Genomic DNA, 20,788 nt, shown 5'->3' with positions numbered 1-20,788 from the left:
GAACAAGGGACAATAGTCCCACTTCACGGAACACAGTAACACAAACATCCTGTCTCCGTTACTTCCCACTCTGTGGAGTCAAAACACATACTGTCATGTGATAGACAAAAATCCTATGACTGCAACCACGGAGCAGGCATTCTTACATGAATACCAGTTTCTGGGAATCACAAGAGGGGAGATTGTCCTTAGATCCTGCTTTCAGGCTTCCCACAGGCATCTGGTTGCCCAGTGCGATGCTGGGATACACGGTCCTTTGGTCTGATTCATCAAGGCTTTTCTTATGTCCTCATGGTGAGGGTTGAGGACTGTGGCATCATATATTGAGGCTGTCTGTAAAACTGGTCTGGGATAAGAGAGCACTCCAGCTGAAGACTCCATAGATCACCCTTACCCAGCCAGATGTTTTGAGCTACAATTCCTATCAGCCCAAGCCAGCATGGCCAATGGCCAAGAATGCCAGGAATTGTAGGCCAGGTGGGGGAAGTCCAAAACATCTGGAGGACACTAGGCTGGAGAAGACCTGCCCTAGGCTACTGGTTTGGGGGCAGAAAATAACCTCTGCTCCCTCTCACCATTCCTTTTCTTGAATGGGAGAAGGTTAGTTACAAAGGAGCTTAGTGACCTTTGCATATTCCTCTGTGCAGATGGTGCTGTGGTCTAAACCACTGAGCCTCTTGGGCTTGCCGGTCAGAAGGTCAGCAGTTTGAATCCTCGTGATGGGGTGAGATCCTGTTATTCTGTCCCAGCTCCTGCCAGCTTAGCAGTTTGAAAGCACACCAGTGCAAGTAGATAAATAGGCATTGCTGCGGCAGGAAGGTAAAAGGCGTTTGAATGCACTCTGGCTTCCATCACAGTGTCCCATTGTGCCAGAAGCAGTTTAGTCCTGCTGGCCACATGACCCGGAAAGCTGTCTGTGGACAAACGGTGGCTCCCTCGGCCTGAAAGTGAGATGAGCACCGCAACCCCATAGTCGCCTTTGACTGAACTTAACCATCTAGGGATCCTTTACCTTTTTTTTTTAACCTTATTCTTCTGTAGGAAAGGTTGCAATTTGGGATTGGTAGCATGCATCCCATAAGGTTGCTTCTGTTCAGAAGAATAGCTTAGGCACCTATCTTTTCCTTTGAATGACATATTTTTGCTTGGATTCCACATTTTTATGACTACTACTCTTTTTTAAAAAACCTACTCTCCATTATTTTTTGTGTCCCCTAACTTGAAACAAACAGTAGAAAGGGGATGCCCCAGTTTTTAATATCTAGCAAAGAGTATGATCTTCTACTTCCCCAGAAAAGGGATAAGATTATGAGAAGTTCTCCTGGAAAAGTGGGGCACTTGCAGAAGACCTCTCCAGAGTATTGTGGCATACATCTTGTGAGCTTATGTATATATTAGAATTTTTGGGGATTCAAGAGTTTGAACTATCTACTCCAGGGCTGACCTTATCCCCTTTGGTCTGCTTCACATCACAGAGAGAGAGGGGTCAACTTCTCCAGTCATAAAGCTCTTCTGCCTCTCCTTGGCTGCTTGGAGAGCAGCCATAGCCCAGAGCAAAATATAGTCGATATTCCTTTGGTTTGGCTTCTGTGAAACAGAGAACTAGCAAACAAAAGGAGGGGAATCAATGAGGTTCCACGTGAGGTATGGAAAGCTTCAGTATAACATTCAAAGATGGCCTCAGGCTCCGCTGGAAGCGGGAAAGGAACGCTTATATTTCTATTTCCATTACAGGCAAAGGTTTAGCAAGGAAAATTCTGCACCCTGGTCAGCAACAAGGATGACCTTGTTTGTCCTCTGTATTATGGAGAAGGATGAGTGGATCTATTAACTCAAAACTTTTCTCCCTCTCTCTCTCTCTCTCTCTCTCTCCCTCTCTCTCTCTCTTAAAAAAACCTCATCAGTTCAACATATTTCTTTACCAGTTTGCTATTTAAAAAATACACACCAAAGTCCCTGTGAAAATTTGTTAGCATTTTTCAAGCTATTTCATCTAATATAATGCATTTGTTTGTAAGTGTGCATAAAAGCACACCTTTTCACTAAAATGTGTGCTTTTTTGCATACTTCCCCCGATATACATACTTTTATACACATTTCTTGGTCAGAGAACTGCATCGTAAAATTCTGAGAAGGGATTTATCAACTGGGGTGCTAGAACAACAACAACAACAACAGCCTTTGCCATAGAGAGCTCAAAGATACAACTGGTTATGGAGCCAACTTTGATGCACCCTCTAGCAACTCACTGGAATTACTATATCTATTTCTCATAGCTCAAGAAAAAGGATGGTATTCACGTATATTTTTGCATTACTGCAAGGAATAGCACTAGAGCAAAGGGATTTCTCACCATGCAAACCCTGTACCATCACCAAATCCGCTCTGAAGAGTTTGGGGGAAAACCCAGAACAGATTTAGGGGTCATGCAAGGGTAGGAGAAGTGGGCATGGTTCCATTTCAGAAGGAGAAAACCCATCACTGATGGAGAAATCTACTTAGTGCTGTGTTGAATGCAACCCAGTGCTGTTAGGGAAAAACAAATTCTCCCAATTCTGTTCCTCTGGTTTCCACTGCCCCATATTCTAATCATCCAAAGTCCTGGTTTAATCAAGATAACTTCCAAATTTAACTCCAGATTTGGAACATTCAAAATTCTTATTCAGCCTGAAATCACAAGGAGCCAAGCCAAAGTCAGCACCTTGGAGAGAGATCATAGGATGGTTTCATGACCACAAATAATAATAATAATAATTAATAATATTTTTTTTATTTATACCCCGCCCTCCCCAGCCAAGGCCGGGCTCAGAGCGGCTTACAAGCAATAATAAAAACAAGATGAATGATTACAACTTAAAAACAAAAATAAAATACAACGTTAAAATAATGGAACATTAAAATATTAAAATGTAGCCTCATCGCAGGAGGAGAAGGAAAAGAAAGAAGAAAAGAAAAAAAGAGAGAGGGAGGGAATCAAATTGGCTCCAAGCCAAAGGCCAGGCGGAACAACTCTGTCTTACAGGCCCTGCGGAAAGAAATCAGATCCTGCAGGGCCCTGGTCTCATGAGGCAGAGCGTTCCACCAGGCCGGAGCCAGAGTTGAAAAGGCCCTGGCTCTGGTTGAAGCCAATCTAACTTCTTTAGGGCCTGGGACCACTAGGGTGTTGTTATTTATGGACCTTGAGGCTCTCCGTGGGGCATACCAGGAGAGGCGGTCCCGTAGGTACGAGGGTCCTAGGCCGTGAAGGTCAAAAGCAGCACCTTAAATCTGACCCTGTACTCCACCGGGAGCCAGTGCAGCTTGAAAAGCACTGGGTGAATATGCTCCCATGGCAGAGACCCTGTGAGGAGCCTCGCTGCAGCATTCTGTACCCGCTGGAGTTTCTGGGACAGCTTCAAGGGCAGCCCCGCATAGAGCGAATTACAGTAGTCAAGCCTGTAATGATGCTCCTGCAGCTAAGGCCAAGCATCCAAGATGCCCCAGGAAGGTGCTGAACTGCTGCAAATATTTGAGGGCTAGGTAGTGATTGACAGGAGGCTCCACCCTCTGAAGCCTGAGTCCCAGCCAGTTAAAAGAGCCATTGCAGCTGTTGGCTCCTTTGAGGTAATGGGGCTTCCATCTGTGGAGATCTCTCCTTGGGGACTCTCTTGATTCCCCAAGGAGACTATGGATCAACCATCAGATTCCAATAGCAGGAGGTATCTCCTTGGGGTTCAGGACAAGAGAGACATGCTCTGGTACCTGTGGACCCCTGCAGGATGGACCAGGATATGGTTCCATCTTCTCCAAGGAGCTGAAATTGATGGAGGACTCTCTTTTTAGAGGAATTCCGGTCCAGGGTCAGGACATAATGTGCTCTGGGTGCATTTACCCCATTTGAACTCCAGCACTCCTTTTCTAGAAAGTAGGCACCGGAATGTAAAGCAAGATAAGAGGGCTGGCTCTTCCCCCGTTGTTCAAGAGGCTGGCGCGGCTGCACAGAACCCCGTGTTGTTTACTAAGCTTCTCCCCTTTGTCTTTGATCAAATATACATGCTGCCTTAGGACACACTCTGTACAGTTTTGCACTCGTCTTTTGGGACTCCCGTCTCATCTTAGCAGTTCCTTTTCAGAGAGACTCTGCTGAAGCTTTCCTTCATTCACCTAAACAATCAAGCTCCTCAAAGATCTTGTTCTCTCCTGTACTCCCAGCCTCAGAGGTAACTTTTGCCTCTCCCCCCTCCGAACCCCTTGCCTCAATTTGTGATGTTCTCTCTTCTTTCTGGCAGCTGAAAAGCAAACAGTTCTCTAATGAGCTACACAGCAAGCAACTTTTGGGCATAGTGAGGTACTATGGATGTTTTTGCTGACACCTTCATCCAGTTAGGCCAAAAGTGTCCAGATTTGCCCCCCAACCCCCCCAGAAGTCATGAGTCTGGATGACAACACTACAATCTCCTGCAGAATCCAAAGACCAGGCAATAATTTTTTTAAAAAAGGAATAATGTCTCAGACAAGGCTATGCAGCAAAGTGGAACTGATGCTAATTGATCATCCTTTGCTCACAATCAGAAATGATTGGTGGAGAAGTTTTCTTGCAGTTTATCATAATCATGGTAATTTGCCTTGATGGCTGGAGAATCCCCCCCCCCCCCGCCTTTGGAAAGTGACACCCTTTAGGCACCAGAGGAAAAATTTGAGAGACGTTTGAGAGAAATTTGAACTGATAATTGAGTGTAAAAGAGCTAGCCATGCTTTTATTTTAGCAAAATTTATATACCGCTTGATTGTAATAAAATGTTGGTGGTCTGAATCCCCACGATAGGGTGAGCTCCCGTTGCTCGGTCCCTGCTCCTGCCAACCTAGCAGTTCGAAAGCACACCAGTGCAAGTAGATAAACAGGTACTGCTCTGGCGGAAAGGTAAACGGCGTTTCTGTGCACTCTGGCACTTGTCACAATGTCCCGCTGCACCAGAAGTGGTTTAGTCATGCTGGCCACATAACCTGGAAAGCTGTTTGTGGACAAACGTCGGCTCCCTTGGCCTGAAAATGAAGATGAGTGCCGCAAACCCTTAGTCATCTTTGACTGGACTTAACTGTCTAGGTGTCCTTAATAAAATGGCAAAGTGGTTTACAAGAAACATTAAAATCACCAACGAAAAACGGTTAAAAACAAGTAATTTAAAACACTAAGAAATCCATTGAAATTGACAGTGGACTAAAAAGAAATTAAACATGGCAACAACTTTTCTTTTCGTACAGCTGCCAAGAATCCACCCAGCAACCTCTTTGTGGACTCAGAAACACCCAGCAGCTTCCAGGTCCACTGGGATCCTCCAGAGGGAGCTGTGCAGCACTACAGACTCAGCTATTCTCCCGAGAGTGGAACCAAGCACCAGGAAACGGTAGGTTTTTTTTGCAGGGGGTGGAGCTTGGAGAGATGGGGTGTGGCTTTCTTGTTGGACACTTCCTTACTTGATTGATGTGACCCACAGCCACACAAATCTCAGAGTTGCCTATGCTAAAACGCACAAGCAGTTCAGCAGTGAATAGCATGGAAAGACATAAATTAAAAACATTAACAGTTTTATTGTTTTGGAAAATAAACTTTTTTATTGAAAACAAACAAACCAAATATGTTAAGTTTCAGAGCCAAAAGCTCAAGAAGAGTCATAGAAAGATTTTGCTTCCTTTCACTTTAATTCATCTTACAGGGTTGCTGTGAGGGGAAAAATAGGTGAGGGGAAACCCATTTTCTCCTCACAACCAACCCTATAAAATGAATTTAAGTGAGAGGTTGCGGCTGATCCAAAGTCACCTAGAAAGTTTCATGGCTGAGAGGACATTTGTGTCAGGAGTTCAGCCTACACTCGAGTAGGACCCTGGTAGAGAAACATGCCCGACTGACATGTTCTCTCCCTCCTGGTCAATCGTTCGGGAGCTTCTAAAGCTTTCTTCAGCCCGAACATCACAGCAACCGATGCCAATAGACAAAGGCACACTTAGGGATCCACAGAGTTTGCGCACCTTGCATGACACACCTCAGCAACTCAGCATTTTGGCTAATCTACTTTCTTTATATATAAACACACACGGAGCGCTGCAACATGGCTCCCTCTCTCTCTAGCATCAGACAGCAAAGAGAAAAAGAACAAAGGAAAATAGTCCCACTTCACGGAACACAGTAACACAAATATCCTGTCTTTGTCACTTCCCACTCTGTGGAGTCAAAACACATACCGTCATGTGAAAGACAACAACACCATGACTGCAATCATGGAGCAGGAATTCTAACAGTTTGGACCTGGGTCCACTCATTCCTAGTCTGGCTTCCTAAGTGCTATGCTATGCCAGCTCACCTTGGATAGAGTAGCTAATTATGATAAATTTTGACGCTCACTGGGTGACTTTGTGTCAGCTGTTCTCTCTCAGCTTGAACTACCTCTCAGGATTGTTGTGTGACAAGGTTATGCGCCGTCCTGAGCTCCTCTGAAAACTGGTGACAAAACTAACGGCAGATAGGGTAGAGATTTTTATTTTTTATTTTTTTAAAAAAGTTCTTCACAGTATAAATGTCCCGTTGCAACAATACATATATTTTGTGGGCCTTGTGTCCAATCACTGAATAATTTGCTGGATGGAAAAAAAGTAAAAATTGCATTGACTTTTGAATCACCCGAAATGGAGTATTTTGTTAGGGTTGCAAAAATTGCAGCTTCTGCTTTCCACAGATAACAGTTTCTGGGAGGAGCAGGTCAATCACTCTCCACTCACTGCTTCCTAATCGATTGTACATGGTGACGGTTTCCGCAGTCTATCTCACAGGAGAAAGTGACCCTGTATCGACCATAGGCCAGACAGGTAGGCAAAACAGTGGGCTCAGCCCTAGGTTTTGGAAGGCTTTGCAGGGCTGTTGTCATGGGGGCCCCAGCTGCAGTGCGGGCCTCTGGGATTACAGGTACGAGACACTCTTTTCCCCGCAGGGCATCCCTTCCCCAGCTGACAAAATCATCACTCCTCTGTGCTCCCCCAGTGCGTGGCTGAACTATGGGAGCGGAGAGGTCTACGTTTGCTGGCAGGGGGCGATGCTGAGTGGACTGAGGAAGCCAAGTGCCTTTTGATGGCTTGCTCCTCCTGAGTGCGAGAGACGAAGCTGCACTGTGCTGGGCTCCGCACTCGGCACATGCCATTAATGGGTTCCAAAGAGGGCAGACCAACAAATGCAAATTTGTCCTTTGACTTTTATCCTCCTAAAGGAGGACTGGTGAGGGGCGTGGCCTGGAGAGAGGGGGTGTGGCCTGTGGAGATTTCTGAGGACAAGACAGAAATAATAATAATAATAATAATAATTTATTATACAGACATACCTCATGTTTCATTTGCTTCAGGTTGAGCGTTTGCAGGTTGCGTCCTGCAGTGACCCGGAAGTACCGGAAAGGGTTACTTCTGGGTTTCACCGCTCGCGCATGCGCAGACGCTCAAAATGACGTCACGTGCAGAAGACACAAATCATGACGTGCGCACATGCAGACACGGGGTGCGTTCTGCTCATGTTGCGAACGGGGCTCCGGAATGGATCCCGTTCACAACCAGAGGTACCACTGTATATACCCCCCCCCAATCTGGCTGGGTTTCCCCAACCACTCTGGGCAGCTCCCAACAGGAATGTTTAAAACACTATAAAAATTCAAACATTAAAAACTTTCCTAAACAGGGCTGCCTTCAGATGTCTTCTAAAAGTAAGATAGTTGTTTATTTCCTTGACATATGACAAGAGGGTGTTCCACAGGGTAGGTGCCACTACTGAGAAGGCCCTCTGCCTGGTTCCCTGTAACTTGGCTTCTCACAGTGAGGGAACCGCCAGAAGGCCCTCAGCGCTGGACCTCAGTGTCCTGGCTGAACGATGGGGTTGGAGACGCTCCTTCAGGTATACGGGACTAAGGCCTTTTAGGCTTTAAAGGTCAGCACTAACACTTTGAATTGTGCTCGGAAACGTACTGAGAGCCAATGTAGGTCTTTCAAGACCGGTGTTATGTGGTCTCGGTGGCCATCCCCAGTCACCAGTCTAGCTGCCACATTCTGGATTAATTGCAGTTTCCGCGTCACCTTCAAAGGTAGCCCCACATAGAGCACATTGCACAGAGGGCCACATTTACCGAGGCCCGAGCTTCCCCATCTTTGAGCTACATAAGCACCTATTCTTATCTTTCCCGTAGCTTCTCTTTTGGCCAGACTGCCCACAATAAGAGGATCTTACCCTTTCAAAGCTGAAGGTAAGGCAGTTTATTTTTGCTATTTTACCTGTTTTACCTGTATCGTGATGATTTCCCCTCCTTTTTTTGTGCCGTTCTAGTTTTATTTTTGTTTGGTACAGACATCAAGCAACTTTGACAGGAGATGGAAGGGTACCTTCAAAATCCAATACCAATGTTTTGACGATCGCTGGATTTTCATATTTTTTCTAGTCCCTCATCCCTTTCCTGGCATCATTCGCACAATTTTCCTGGAGCTCTTTAAGCCACAAATGGGTCCCTCCCTCCTTCTCTCCCAACGCATATCCAAGGTGAAACAAATGCAAATTCACAAAGTGTAGAGTTATTTTCAACAAATGTCTGGCATTATTCAGCGAGAGGATATTTATTTCTGTGCCCTTGGCAGAATAGGGAAGCTATGAAAGTACTTCAGAAACCCTTTCAATTAATTCAACTCCTCTGTAAATTGTGTTATTAATGTAAGTGAGTTTGTCACGGGTGTCTCCTCAAATGACTGGCTATAAAACACGATAGCAAGAGGATTTGTAGCAAATGTTGAGCAAACAGGGCTATTTTATATATATATATAAAACAACCACAACAACAATAATCTGCCAAGGAATAAATTGTAAAATACAAATGTTTTTGCAACTCCTTTGGAGACTGCAAAGGTTTCGGTTGGGTGTTTATCAGGGAACTGTAGCAAAGAATGGAAATGGAATACAGCAGCAAATTGGGGCCAAGCAATGTCATAGAAAGGGTGGGTTGTGGGTTTTGGTTTTGACGCTCCTCGGAATTAGATTCCTTGGGCGGCAGGCAGGTGCATGCCAAACCCATCTTCACAGACTTCTCCAGCATGTCCCCACCTCCTCAGATTGGCTTGGGAGAACCCCACAAACCCATAGATGGCAGGGGGAGTAGGGGGGAAATTGTTCGGCCCAGAAAGCTGAAATGCTTGCATGGATGAAATGATGCTATGCAATGCCCAGCACCTCGACGTAGACCAGGGAAAGATCCCTGCCTGAAACTGTGGGCAGCTGCTGCCAGTCAGGGTAGATCAGACATGTCCAATGCATCGATCGCAATCAACCTGCCGATTCTGGGATGAATTCTGGTCGATCGCAACTCACCCTCCTCTGGAGATGTGCCTGAGCAGCCGCCATCTTGTCCTGAGCTCTTCTTGAGGGAGGGACTGTGTTGACTTTGTGCGAGCGCCCACCCCTGCCCTGTCGGCATGTGCCCGTCCACCCTGTACCCATCCCTGCCATGTCAGAGGAAGCAGCCGATGCCTGCCCCCTCGGAGGAAGCACCCATTCCTGCCCCCCACCTTGCACCCATCTCTGCCCCCTTGGGGGAAGCAGCCAGCACCCACTCCCCCACCCTGCACCCATTCTCTGCCCCCCTTGGGGGAAGCAGCCAGCGCTTGCCCACCCTGAACCGATCCCTGTCACCCACCCTGGACCCATCCCTGGGTGGTAGATCACTGCCAGTTTTTATATTGCATGGGTAGCCAACTCCCAAGAGGCTGCAATCTACTCACAGAGTTAAAAACTGACAATGATCTACCCCCCCTTTTTTGGGTTCAGGTAAAATTTTGTTGAGGGAGGAGGTAAGCCCCATTTTTGGGGGGTGCAGGGCAAAAATGTTGAGCTTGTTTGGGGGGAGCCACTGATCTACCACTGATCTACCACAAACGTTCAGTGATCTACTGGTAGATCACGATCTACCTGACGGACGTGCCTGTTATATTGGATCGTAGATCACAGCCTACTTAAAGTTGGACTTGCCTGGTGTAGACAATACTGGGGGGGGGGGAGCTTCCTATATTCCAATGCTCCTCTTCTATAAAAATATTCCTTCCAGTAGCACCTTAGAGACCAACTAAGTTTGTTATTGGTATGAGCTTTCGTGTGCATGCACACACCTCTTCTATAAAACTCTAGATCAGGGGTCAGCAAACATTTTCAGCAGGGGGGCACTACACTGTCCCTCAGACCTTGGGGGGGAGGACTATATTTTTTTTGGGGGGGGGGAAATGAATGAATTCCTATGCCCTCACAAATAATCCAGACATGCATTTTAAATAAAAGGGCACATTCCGCTCATGTAAAAACACGCTGATTCCTGGACTGTCCGTGGCCGGATTTAGAAGGTGATTGGGCCGGATCCAGCCCCCGGGCCTTCGTTTGCCTACCCACATTCTAGATACATTGATTGATGGTGCTAAGAAAGACTTTTCGTAATAGTGATCATATGCCTTAAGCCGATGCTCAGAAAGTCAATCACAAAACGCGACACCCTGTCGAGTGTCCTTGCTTTTCAGGGGCACCTCTCATTTTACCATCAAATGCTCCATTTCCCCGGCTTCCAGCTTGCCCCCTTTGTCTGGGACTGTTACAGAAGCAAATAACTGCAGTGCTTGGTTCTTTCTGAAGGCGTCTTTTCCCCCCACTCAACCCATTTAGATGGAGAGCATTTTCTAACTCTTCACCAAAGAGCCTTTGATTCTTCCTCTCTTATCTCTGATTTGTATGAGCTGCGGCTCCCAGTTTTTGATTCCTTGGCTCAAAGGATGAGAGAGGATTTAACAGGGGATTTCCTGTAAAAGGTGAACTGCAGACGTAGGCCAAAGTGTTTGTATTATTTTCTGCAAAACAACTCACTTTGCCTTCCGAAAGGCAGCTGGCTGAATGGGCATCGAAAGGAGAAAAGCGCTCACTCCTTTTCACCACGTACAATTAATATAATGCGATGGCCCACTTACTCCTGAATTCATTCTTATGGCAGCCGTTTTAGTCTGTATGGGTAAACAACCGCAAGGTGAAAGCTGCACTTTACAGAATACGGTCTGGAAAAACAGAAAACGGTAGCAGGAAATAAATAAGAAATGAAACGAACCCCCCCCCCCAACTTGCATGGCTGGAATTGAGTGCAACGTTTTACTGTGATTGCAGTAATTCACCTTTCGTAAAAATGAAAAGGTTTTGACAAGCAAGGGGGAGGGGAAATGAAAGCACCCTCGTGGCGGGGAGAACAGCAGGCATGGGATAAGAAGGATTAGAAATCGCCATTCTCCAAGGCAGCTGGAAGTCAAGACAATTTTGCAGCCGGCCCTAGCAAAGTGAGGAGTGGACTTCAATGATGCAGGCATTTGGAAACCTGTTTGTCCCATTCAAATGTTCTATTTAATAACATTTTTTTAAAAAAATAATAATGCATGGTAGATTAGCCCCCAGTTTGAAGACTAGGATATTGGACATCGAGGCCACAGAGCAACACAATCAACAACAAAAAGCTGTCTCACACTTTACAGCAGGGTTGGGGCCTTGCTTTCTGTCTGAAGGCTGTTAGTTTCTGTTTGCCACTGATCAGCTGCTTGGAGTCACAAAGCTCTGTTTACATTCCAGAGACAGTCCAGGCTATTGGGAGTCTCATGGGAGACTAGAGACGGATGTGACGTACTGGTTTCCTGTTTCCTTTGTTCCTTTGTTCCTTTTTTCGGTTGCTCTCCGCTTTCATAGAGAGAGGATGTATATTTCTTTGCTGTCTGCGCAGTAAGAAATAAAGCATAGCAATGTAGCCATAAATCTCATCACTTCCCTGTGCTGAAAACTCTGCTGAACGGGAATGTGTATGAGGCCTCATGAAAGGCTCAGGTCGTTAATTATTTGTCGGGAGGGTGATTCCGAAGCACTCAGAGGAAGATGAGCTTTATCATCTTGGCCGAGCGGAGATCCCGACAAAGGCCACATTCCTCTCTGAGCAACCTTCTGAGGTCCTGGGCAGAGCATCATATGCAAGTTTTACCTTTCATTTTCTGGGCTCCACACCTGCCGGAGAGCCTTTGCCAGTCAGAGTTGACCGTATTAGGCAGCATCAGCCATCTGAAGACGGGTTCCTTCTGACTGTTGTTGGAACTCCATCAGACACAGTCAGCATGGTCAATAGTCACAGGGCGGTGGGTAGAGATGGAGATAGAGTCTATCAACATCTGGAAGGCAGGAAGTAATGATGATGACGACAACAACAACAACAACAACAACAATAATAATATATTATTTATACCCCACCCATTTGGCTGGGTTTCCCCAGCTACTCTGGGCGGCTTCCAACAAAATATTAAAAATACAATAAAACTTCAAACTTCCCTAAACAGGGCTGTCTTCAGATGTCTTCTAAAAGTTGGGGAAGGCTGGGCTATAGGTTCCAATCACTGTAAAGCAGGTTTGTATGTATCCACGTTCAAAGCCAGGTTGACCCTTTGAAATGTGTGAAATTAGTCATCCAATGAAGAAGGATGCTGTAAGTTTTGGGGCAGAGAAAGGAAAGGACTTCTTCATGCAGCATGTAATGAAACTGCAGAACTCACTCCCACAAGAGACAGGGGGAGCAACCAACTTGGATGGCTTTAAACAGGAGATTGGGCAAATGGGTGGAGGAGAAGATTATCACTGACTGCTGGCCATGATAGCGGATACACTCCACCTCCACAGTTCAGGGCAGTAATGATTCCAAATACTAGTTGCTGGAAACCACAAAAGGAGAGGATGCTCTTCTGCTCAGGTCCTGCTTGCAAACTTTTGATCATCATCTGGTTGGCAATTGTGAGAATAGCATGCTGGAACTAATGTGCTGATTCAACAGGCTCCAGAGCCCTTTGTGTTGTTCTCCTTCAGGTAACTAATATATCCATGCTTCCTTTAATGTCTCTTCCTTCCCACCTGTTCCATGTCATTCTGAAGACTGCCCTGTCCTGGACTCCATGGAAGGTTCTCTGCAAGGTAGGCTGCCAGCTTCTTCCTTGTTTTTGCAAAGAGAGAGAGAGAGAGAGAGAGAGAGAGAGAGAGAGAGAGAGAGAGAGGGGGGGGCCCCTCCTTTCCTGGTTATGCAGTGTCTCAAAGATCTTGGTGTTATATAACAGATACAAGGGGGTGCTGGAAACATCATCCAATCCCCTGCAGTCCTATCCACAGCTATCCCTGGGTGGGCTCGAACCATCAACCTTCTGGTTAATAGCCACTGAGGGACATTAGGCCCTGCCCACAAGCTTACAACCTGATTGGAATTCTCTATAATAGACAATGAGGTGGCTTTTGGTTAAGCCTTAGAATTGGGGTTCAGCACTGTTGGCCAGTGGCCTGAGTTCTGCACCATACTCAGGGAAGCGGTGGGTTTGCTCCTGCCACCAAGGCAGGGCTTTGCAGGTGGCCCATTCAGGGTGGCATCAACCCTACTTTTAATAGCTGGAGGCTACACCCAAGCCCTAGCAGCATGAGTGGAAGAGCAGGGCCAGGCTTGCTATCTGTCAGGAGCCCAGGCTTCTGTCTTGATAACAAAGCACACAAGTCGTAATTAGCTGGGAGATTTATTGCAATACAAACAATGAGCCTCGGACGCCTAACTGTACATACGATGCTTATGAATCAGTTGACCCTTCTGAGGAGTGCTTCCAGCTCTGGCAGAATATCCTGAACCTATGACTCTTCTGTTTCTGGCTTTGTTTTCTATCTAAGATCTTTCCCATATGTCTGCTCCTTGGGCGAACTAAACTCCCCTTCAGGTGAGGAACTGCTCTCCCTCCTGCCTTCCGAAACTGCCTGTGTTTCCTGAGAGAGTTGGTTTCTCTCTATCACACTCTCTGCATTCCTGTCATTCTCAAAGCGAGGGGGAGTTGAGATACGACTGTTTGCAGCTGCTTGGGAAGAATGCGAGTCTCTCTCTTGTTGGCGGCTTCTTAACTCATATTGTGCTCTTATACCTTGGGCAGAAGTGTTCATGACACTATCCTTGCCTAGTCACCATGTTCTATGCTGACCTCACCCTCTGATGCCCATGCAGTGGAGAAATCTAAACACATGGAATTAGCTCCTCGCTTCATACTGGGGCGGCATGCAACAAATACTTTCTCCTCCAACATACTGGGGCTGGCAGTGACAAAATGGAGGGGGCAGGACCTCTCTTCCCCTCACACGGCTACCACTGGCCACCATATTTCCACAGAGGACTCAGATATAGGGCTCAGGTTTTCAGCATTATCGTCGCTCCCCATTTGGGCGCGGATTTGTGCAGGCAGATTTAGCTAGAGGGAAAGAGAGCGAGTTGCCCTTGCTCCACATTGGCTTTATCTGCCTGCTGTGACATCATTCCATAGCCCAAGCTGATTGGTTGTGTGATGACGTTGCCGTTATTAGGGAGAATAAGGGATGTTTTGCAAACTGCAACTAATTGGGAGCTACAAAGAGCAGCAAACTAGAGTGGAAAAGGATACCCTTGTGTGGTGGGGGGTTATTTCTGGAAATATTTTGCCATCTGTTGTCCCGCCCTGTCTTGATGGCTTCAAAAACATTTGCTTGAAAATGTTTGGCTCAGCCTTTGCACTAACACCTATTACTGAGCATGTGATCCCGCCAGAGAAATCTAAGGGAATGTTTCTTTTACAAATATTCCTCTGCAGTTTGAAAGGATTTCACAAACAGAATTGCTTAGTGCCTCAGCTGCGCTCCTTTGACCTATTCCTCTTGATACCAACCGCATATAGCTATATACGGTCTACAGCTGTGGCTTCAACTTTCCCTTGATAACATTATTAACATTTAGTGCAAACTTTAATTGAGATGAGAAGATTTCAACGCTGGGGTCTTTTGCAAATTTTAATCCCCATACAACATACTGCCATCTTGATAGATAAAACTTAGAACTGGGTTATGGGGAGTTGAACCTGGTGGAGGCAGAATATTGATTAAAAGCCCTCCTTCCCTTCTTTTTATGTGTCCTCTTTACTATTTATATAATTATCTCCTTTCCAGTTGTTCCTTCCTCCTGCCCGCACCCTGCCCTCAGCTTTCCATAAATTCAGATAAGCGAATTGGTTGGGGAGGGGGGAGGGAATTGCTGATTGCAAAGCCTGCTTACATTAAAGACTTTAGAAAGTGACTCACAGAGCTTTAATGAGAAGTCGGCGAAGAGGGAGGAAGCTCCAAGGGCCGGGGGATGAGGTCCCCCCCCTTCTCTTTTTTGTGGGAAAATATGTATTTGCCATGCAACTCAGGTCAACCCTCACTTAGCAGTTTAAAGTGTGTGGGGAGAGACATGAAAATGGGGAAAGAGCAGTTTAATTTTCTGCCAGAATTTTGCTTGCCTGTTCGTTGCAACGTGCAAGCTGATGCTATTTGGGAGCGATCGGGCAAATCTTTATGGCTGGTTCACCCAAACGTCACACATACACAACCATTGGAACAATCCACCGTGTTCAAGAGCTGATAGAGTCCCATATTCTAAGAACTGGGGTTGGATCTGGGAGCTCTGGGTTCAAAACCTACATTTGCTGTGGACCTGATCTCCAGCCCCTCGCTCCTCCCCTCCTTTGAGAGCCAGTGTGGTGTAGTGGTTAAGAGCAGTAGTCTCGTAATCTGGGGAACCGGGTTCGCGTCTCCACTCCTCCACATGCAGCTGCTGGGTGACCTTGGGCCAGTCACACTTCTCTGAAGTCTCTCAGCCCCACTCACCTCACAGAGTGTTTGTTGTGAGGGAGGAAGGGAAAGGAGAATGTTAGCCGCTTTGAGACTCCTTAAGGGGAGTGAAAGGCGGGATATCAAATCCAAACTCTTCTTCTTCTTCTTCTTTGTGGCGATTGCTGCTTTTAGTATAAACAAGGCATTCCACTATATTCCTGGTTCTCTGTTTTCTCCAGGTTATGATATGATGGAGGTGTTTGGACTGATGGAAAAGGAGTACGCCTCCATCAAAGGAGTTGCTATGGAACCCTACATCTTCCTAGGAATCCACACTTACACTCTTTCCAGGGATATCCAGCTGACCCGGAAGACAAGGTAAAGTCTATGGCTCCCATTACATTTCTGAGCACAATTCAAAGTGTTGGTGCTGACCTTCAAAGCCCTGAATGGCCTTGGCCCTGTATACTTGAAGGAGCATCTCTAGCCCCATAGTTCAGCCTGGACACTTGGTTCCAGCTCTGAGGGCCTTCTGGTGGTTCCCTCACTGCAAGAAGTGAAGTTACAGGGAACGAGGCAGAGGGCCTTCTCGGTGGTGGCACCTGCCCTGTGGAACACCCTCCTGTCAGATGTCAAGGAGATAAAGAACTATTTGACTTTTAAAGACACCTGAAGGCATCCCTGTACAGGGAAGTGTTTAATGGCTGGTGTTTTGTTGTATTTTTAATGTTTTTTTGGGAGCCGCCCAGAGTGGCTGGGGCAACCCATTGAGACAGGTGGCATGTAAATAAATAATAATAATAATATTACACAGGAAACTGGCTTAGGAAGTCTGATTGCAAGGTCAATTATTAGCAGTGTGGGGGTGACAGAACCACTCACTGCTGCTGCTTCTTAAGCCTGTTTTATGGGTAATTGCACGGTCTTCATTGTAACGGGTTGCTCCTTTTTTGATTTTGTGTTATGCCTCACACTCTTGAATTTTGCAGGTCACTAAGGGACTTTGGGTAGGGACGCAGGTGGCGCTGTGGGTTAAACCACAGAGCCTAGGTGGTTCGAATCCCTGTGACGGGGTGGGCTCCCGTTGCTCGGTCCCTGCTCCTGCCAACCTAGCAGTTCAAAAGCACGTCAAAGTACAAGTAGATAAATAGGTACCGCTCTGGTGGGAAGGTAAACGGCGTTTCCGTGTGCTGCTCTGGTTCGCCAGAAGTGGCTTAGTCATGCTGGCCACGTGACCCGGAAGCTGTATGCCGGCTCCCTCGGCCAATAAAGCGAGATGAGCACCGCAACCCCAGAGTTGGTCACAACTGGACCTAATGGTCAGGGGTCCCTTTACCTTTATGTTTAGGGACTTTGGATGGAATTCATTTAAACAGCACTGTCAGCAGAAACCCTGCAGAAGGACTTCCACTTGCACAACAGGGCTCTCTCCCCTTTCCTCCCCTTGTGCCCCCCTGAAATTGGCTCCGGCAGGGGTCAGGAGGATGCCCCCCCCAGAACAACGTGCAAGGGGATGAGAGGGGAGATCATTCTGCCTGGGCAAGTTGAAAACCTTTCACAGACAGAGTGACTGGAAGGGGCCAGGGAAGGAAAACAGTGAAGAGAAGTAAAAAAAAAAAAAATGAGTGGCACTGAACCACCTTGTAAATGGGCAAATGTTCAGTAAGGTGAGTGCTGATTTGGGTAATTTGTTCGGCTCTGTCAAATGTGCTAATTTCAAAGTGAAGTTCGCCATTAAAGACTATTCAGGGCAGCCCTAACACAAGGTTAATGAAAGAGTTGTTAAGAAGAATTGCTTTACTTAGGAACATAGGATATTGAACCAGGCCAATGGTCTATGTCACTCAGAACTGTCTGTAACCAGGGTTTCAGGCAGGAATCTTACCCAGCCGTGCTTGCAGAAGCCAGGGATTTAAAACCACTGAGCTACAGTTCTTCCCTTGCTTTGAATACTCTCAAGCAACCTGATAATTATTAGTATCATTGGGTGGAGGTGTTTCTGGGGTTCTGGCACAAATGATCTCTGCTGCACAGAAGAAAGCAACTGGAGTTTGAAGCTCCCACGCTGGCGGATTCGGGTGGAAATCCAGAGTTTCTGAAGCACCTCTTTCAGAGGACAAAGGAGGTTGTTGCTTTTCATGGCATCGTCTCTGTGCAGAGGCCCATAAATTGATTTCTGAAACGCCTTGGGATAAATTGAGGAAGCCGCTTAGCTATGCCGCCAGAGCGAGCTGAGGTACTGGAGATGTTTCATCAGCAGGGTCTGATTCGATATGCATATATCTCATCTCAGTGCTTCTGCTTTCGCTATCTCACACTCGCGGTATTGTTAAGCAGCCATCTATCCGGCCATCAGATAAGGCAAATGGATCTCTGCCACGTGCAGTTTTCTGATGACATGCCTAAGAATTCCCCTTCTCCTTGCAGTCACTTTTGGGAAGAGCAAACAAACTTCCAACCCACTTTTGGAGGAAAACATTGCAGGGAGACCACTGTGGCTTCCTCCTTGACATGGAACCAAATGACCTTGTGACTTACATTGCACAGTCAAAATTAAGGGTGTCTAATTTTCTAAGTTTAACCAGCAGCCATGGAGAGGGGGCAATCAGGATTGGGGCCACGGCACATGAGGAGGGAGTTAACCCTTACCACAACCACATGAAACTCCACCCTCCACCCTTAATATGTTATTCACCAAGGTATTTTCTTACATTGCGTGCCCAGTTGCAGACCCCCACCCCTCCAGGAGTCAGTCCGAGAGCAATGATTACATACAACAATGTACTTTGGGATTAAAATGGCCACAACTTTATTAACAATTTCAGATGTAGGGAACCTTGGCTTAGGCACTGGGTGTGTATCCCTCTCAGTCCCCCATGCTGGGGCACTGAGGTATGGCAGGGTTAATTGGAACAAAGGGAGGCACTGCAAAAAGTGTGTTTACACAGCTAGCCCCCCTTTCCGTGCAGCTGAGGGGACTGCCTTTTCAGCGTTTGTCCAGTGACTCCCCTCGCAACTCCCCTTTTAATGGGGAACCCTGGTAACGCCGTGCAGGAGGGGTGAGTCACCACTTCACACACCCCTTATTCAATTGATAGATGAAAGGATTCCACCCAAGGCCTAAAACCGCCACCCAAGACCACAGAAATCGTGGTCTCACCGCCGAGACTACCTAGAGCTGAAAGAACCCACTAGAACAGCCTTTCTCAACCTGTGGGTCCCAAGATGTTGTTGAACTACAACTCCCATCACCCCTAGCTAGCAAGGCCAGAGCTCAGGGATGATGGGAGTTGTAGTCCAACAACATCTGGGGACCCACAGGTTGAGAACCGCTGCACTAGAGGCTTGCCAATCATTCTTCCAGGCTGTGGTTAACATCACCGAACCAGTTTTAATTCCCCCATGGGGTCACGTACACCCCGTCAAGTCTGAAAACTTGGATTGATATTATCTTACACTAGCTGTCAGGGACTGTTCAGGGTTTTAGACTAGGATCTATCCTAGCCCTACCAGGAGATACCAATGATTTAACCTAGGACCATCTGCATGGAAAGCAAATGCCGTACCTGTGAGCTATGGTCTTTCCCCACAAGCCTGGTGTGCTTGCTTGTGATCATTGTGTAAACTGGCCATCCGATTACCCTGAGGTCATCTGCACCTGTTCATAAATACTGGGTCAACTTTGCCATAGTTTTATCGCCTTCTGCAAGTTGTGCAGGTCTCCATTAATCGATGACTTTGGAGCATGACTTTGCTTGTCGAGTTGCCTCCCAGAGTCTTCTCTGTAATCTGGGGTTTATAATGGCCCGCCATGTATCCCATTTGATTCTATTATTGACTACAGCTTTGCAAAGCAAGACAGACTGGATTATGAAGAGGCAGGCTGTAGCTTCCTTTTTAAGTTTAATTGCTGAAACATAGGGATAATTTTAATCTTGTTTAAAGAAGCAAAGCTTCTTAGCATCGAATTGTGAGATTCCACAGAGTACCCTTAGTCAAAATGTTCAGAGACTCAAGTTGGTTTGTTCATGTAACCAGAATATATGAAGACAAAGAAGAAGTAGGCGGCTTGCCCTTTCAAGGTCATGATGCCATTTTTAAAGATGGAGAGAAAGCATGAGCGTAGGACCTGACCCTTGGGTTGCATCTATGCATTGTTAATTGAGCATGGGTCCCAGAAAAACCCACGGGACAAGTTAGTCACAATTTAAGTACCACTAATTTCAGTGGAAGGGACATGGGTGGCGCTGTGGGTTAAACCACAGAGCCTAGGACTTGCCGATCAGAAGGTCGGCGGTTCGAATCCCCGCGACGGGGTGTGCTCCTGTTGCTCCGTCCCTGCTCCTGCCAACCTAGCAGTTCGAAAGCATGTCAAAGTGCAAGTAGATAAATAGGTACCTCTCCAGTGGGAAGGTAAATGGCATTTCCGTGCGCTGCTCTGGTTCGCCAGAAGCGGCTTAGTCATGCTGGCCACATGACCCAGAAGCTATACGCCGGCTCCCTCAGCCAATAAAGCGAGATGAGCACCACAACCCCAGAGTCGGCCACGACTGGACCTAATGGTCAGGGGTCCCTTTACCTTTAATTTCAGTGGATCTAAGAATCGCTTAATTAGTCTGGATTGAACTCATTGCCATGAAGTTGAGAACTGGCAGCTATCACGCCAAGGAAGCCAATACATGATGCTCATCATATCGATTATTATTATTTATTAATTTTTTATACCGTCCCATACCCATAGATCTCAGGGTGGTTCACAACATAAAACCACGATATATACGGTATATAATATAAACAAAACACTGCACCCCAGTGCTCACCACAATTCTTTTATTTGATGTAGTCATAGAATCATAGAATTGCAGAGTTCAGTTCAACCAGAGCAAAGACAGTATAAATTCAGCAAAAGAGGTGGGTCCCACAGAACAAAATACCTTGATGGCCAAGGGCCAGGGCAAAGAGGTGTGTCAACAACAACAACAACATTAATTATACCCCCTCCCATCTGGCTGGATTGCCCCAGCCACTCTGGACGGCTTTCAACACATAAAATCATGCGGCAAAAGTTGTATAGTGAAGATGCAGCTCTGTGGGGAGGGTGTTTCA

The 20,788-nt window shown here is 46.6% G+C and overlaps 1 protein-coding gene across 1 annotated transcript in view; it reads left to right on the top strand.

Annotated features, from left to right (window-relative positions):
- The window catches only part of COL20A1 (collagen type XX alpha 1 chain), a 135,701-nt gene that overhangs the window by 66,374 nt on the left and 48,539 nt on the right, over positions 1–20,788 (top strand). The window contains exons 19-23 of the mRNA XM_081916618.1: positions 5,242–5,384; positions 6,711–6,840; positions 8,196–8,252; positions 12,974–13,012; positions 15,922–16,060. Coding sequence (XP_081772744.1) covers positions 5,242–5,384; positions 6,711–6,840; positions 8,196–8,252; positions 12,974–13,012; positions 15,922–16,060 — 508 coding nt within the window. The remainder of the gene's footprint in view (positions 1–5,241; positions 5,385–6,710; positions 6,841–8,195; positions 8,253–12,973; positions 13,013–15,921; positions 16,061–20,788) is intronic.

Source organism: Podarcis melisellensis (genome assembly GCF_964234715.1).
Source record: "Podarcis melisellensis genome assembly, chromosome: 6".
Taxonomy (NCBI): domain Eukaryota; kingdom Metazoa; phylum Chordata; class Lepidosauria; order Squamata; family Lacertidae; genus Podarcis; species Podarcis melisellensis.
The sequence above is the reverse complement of the archived record's forward strand: the minus strand, read 5'-3'. Positions and strand labels throughout refer to the sequence as shown.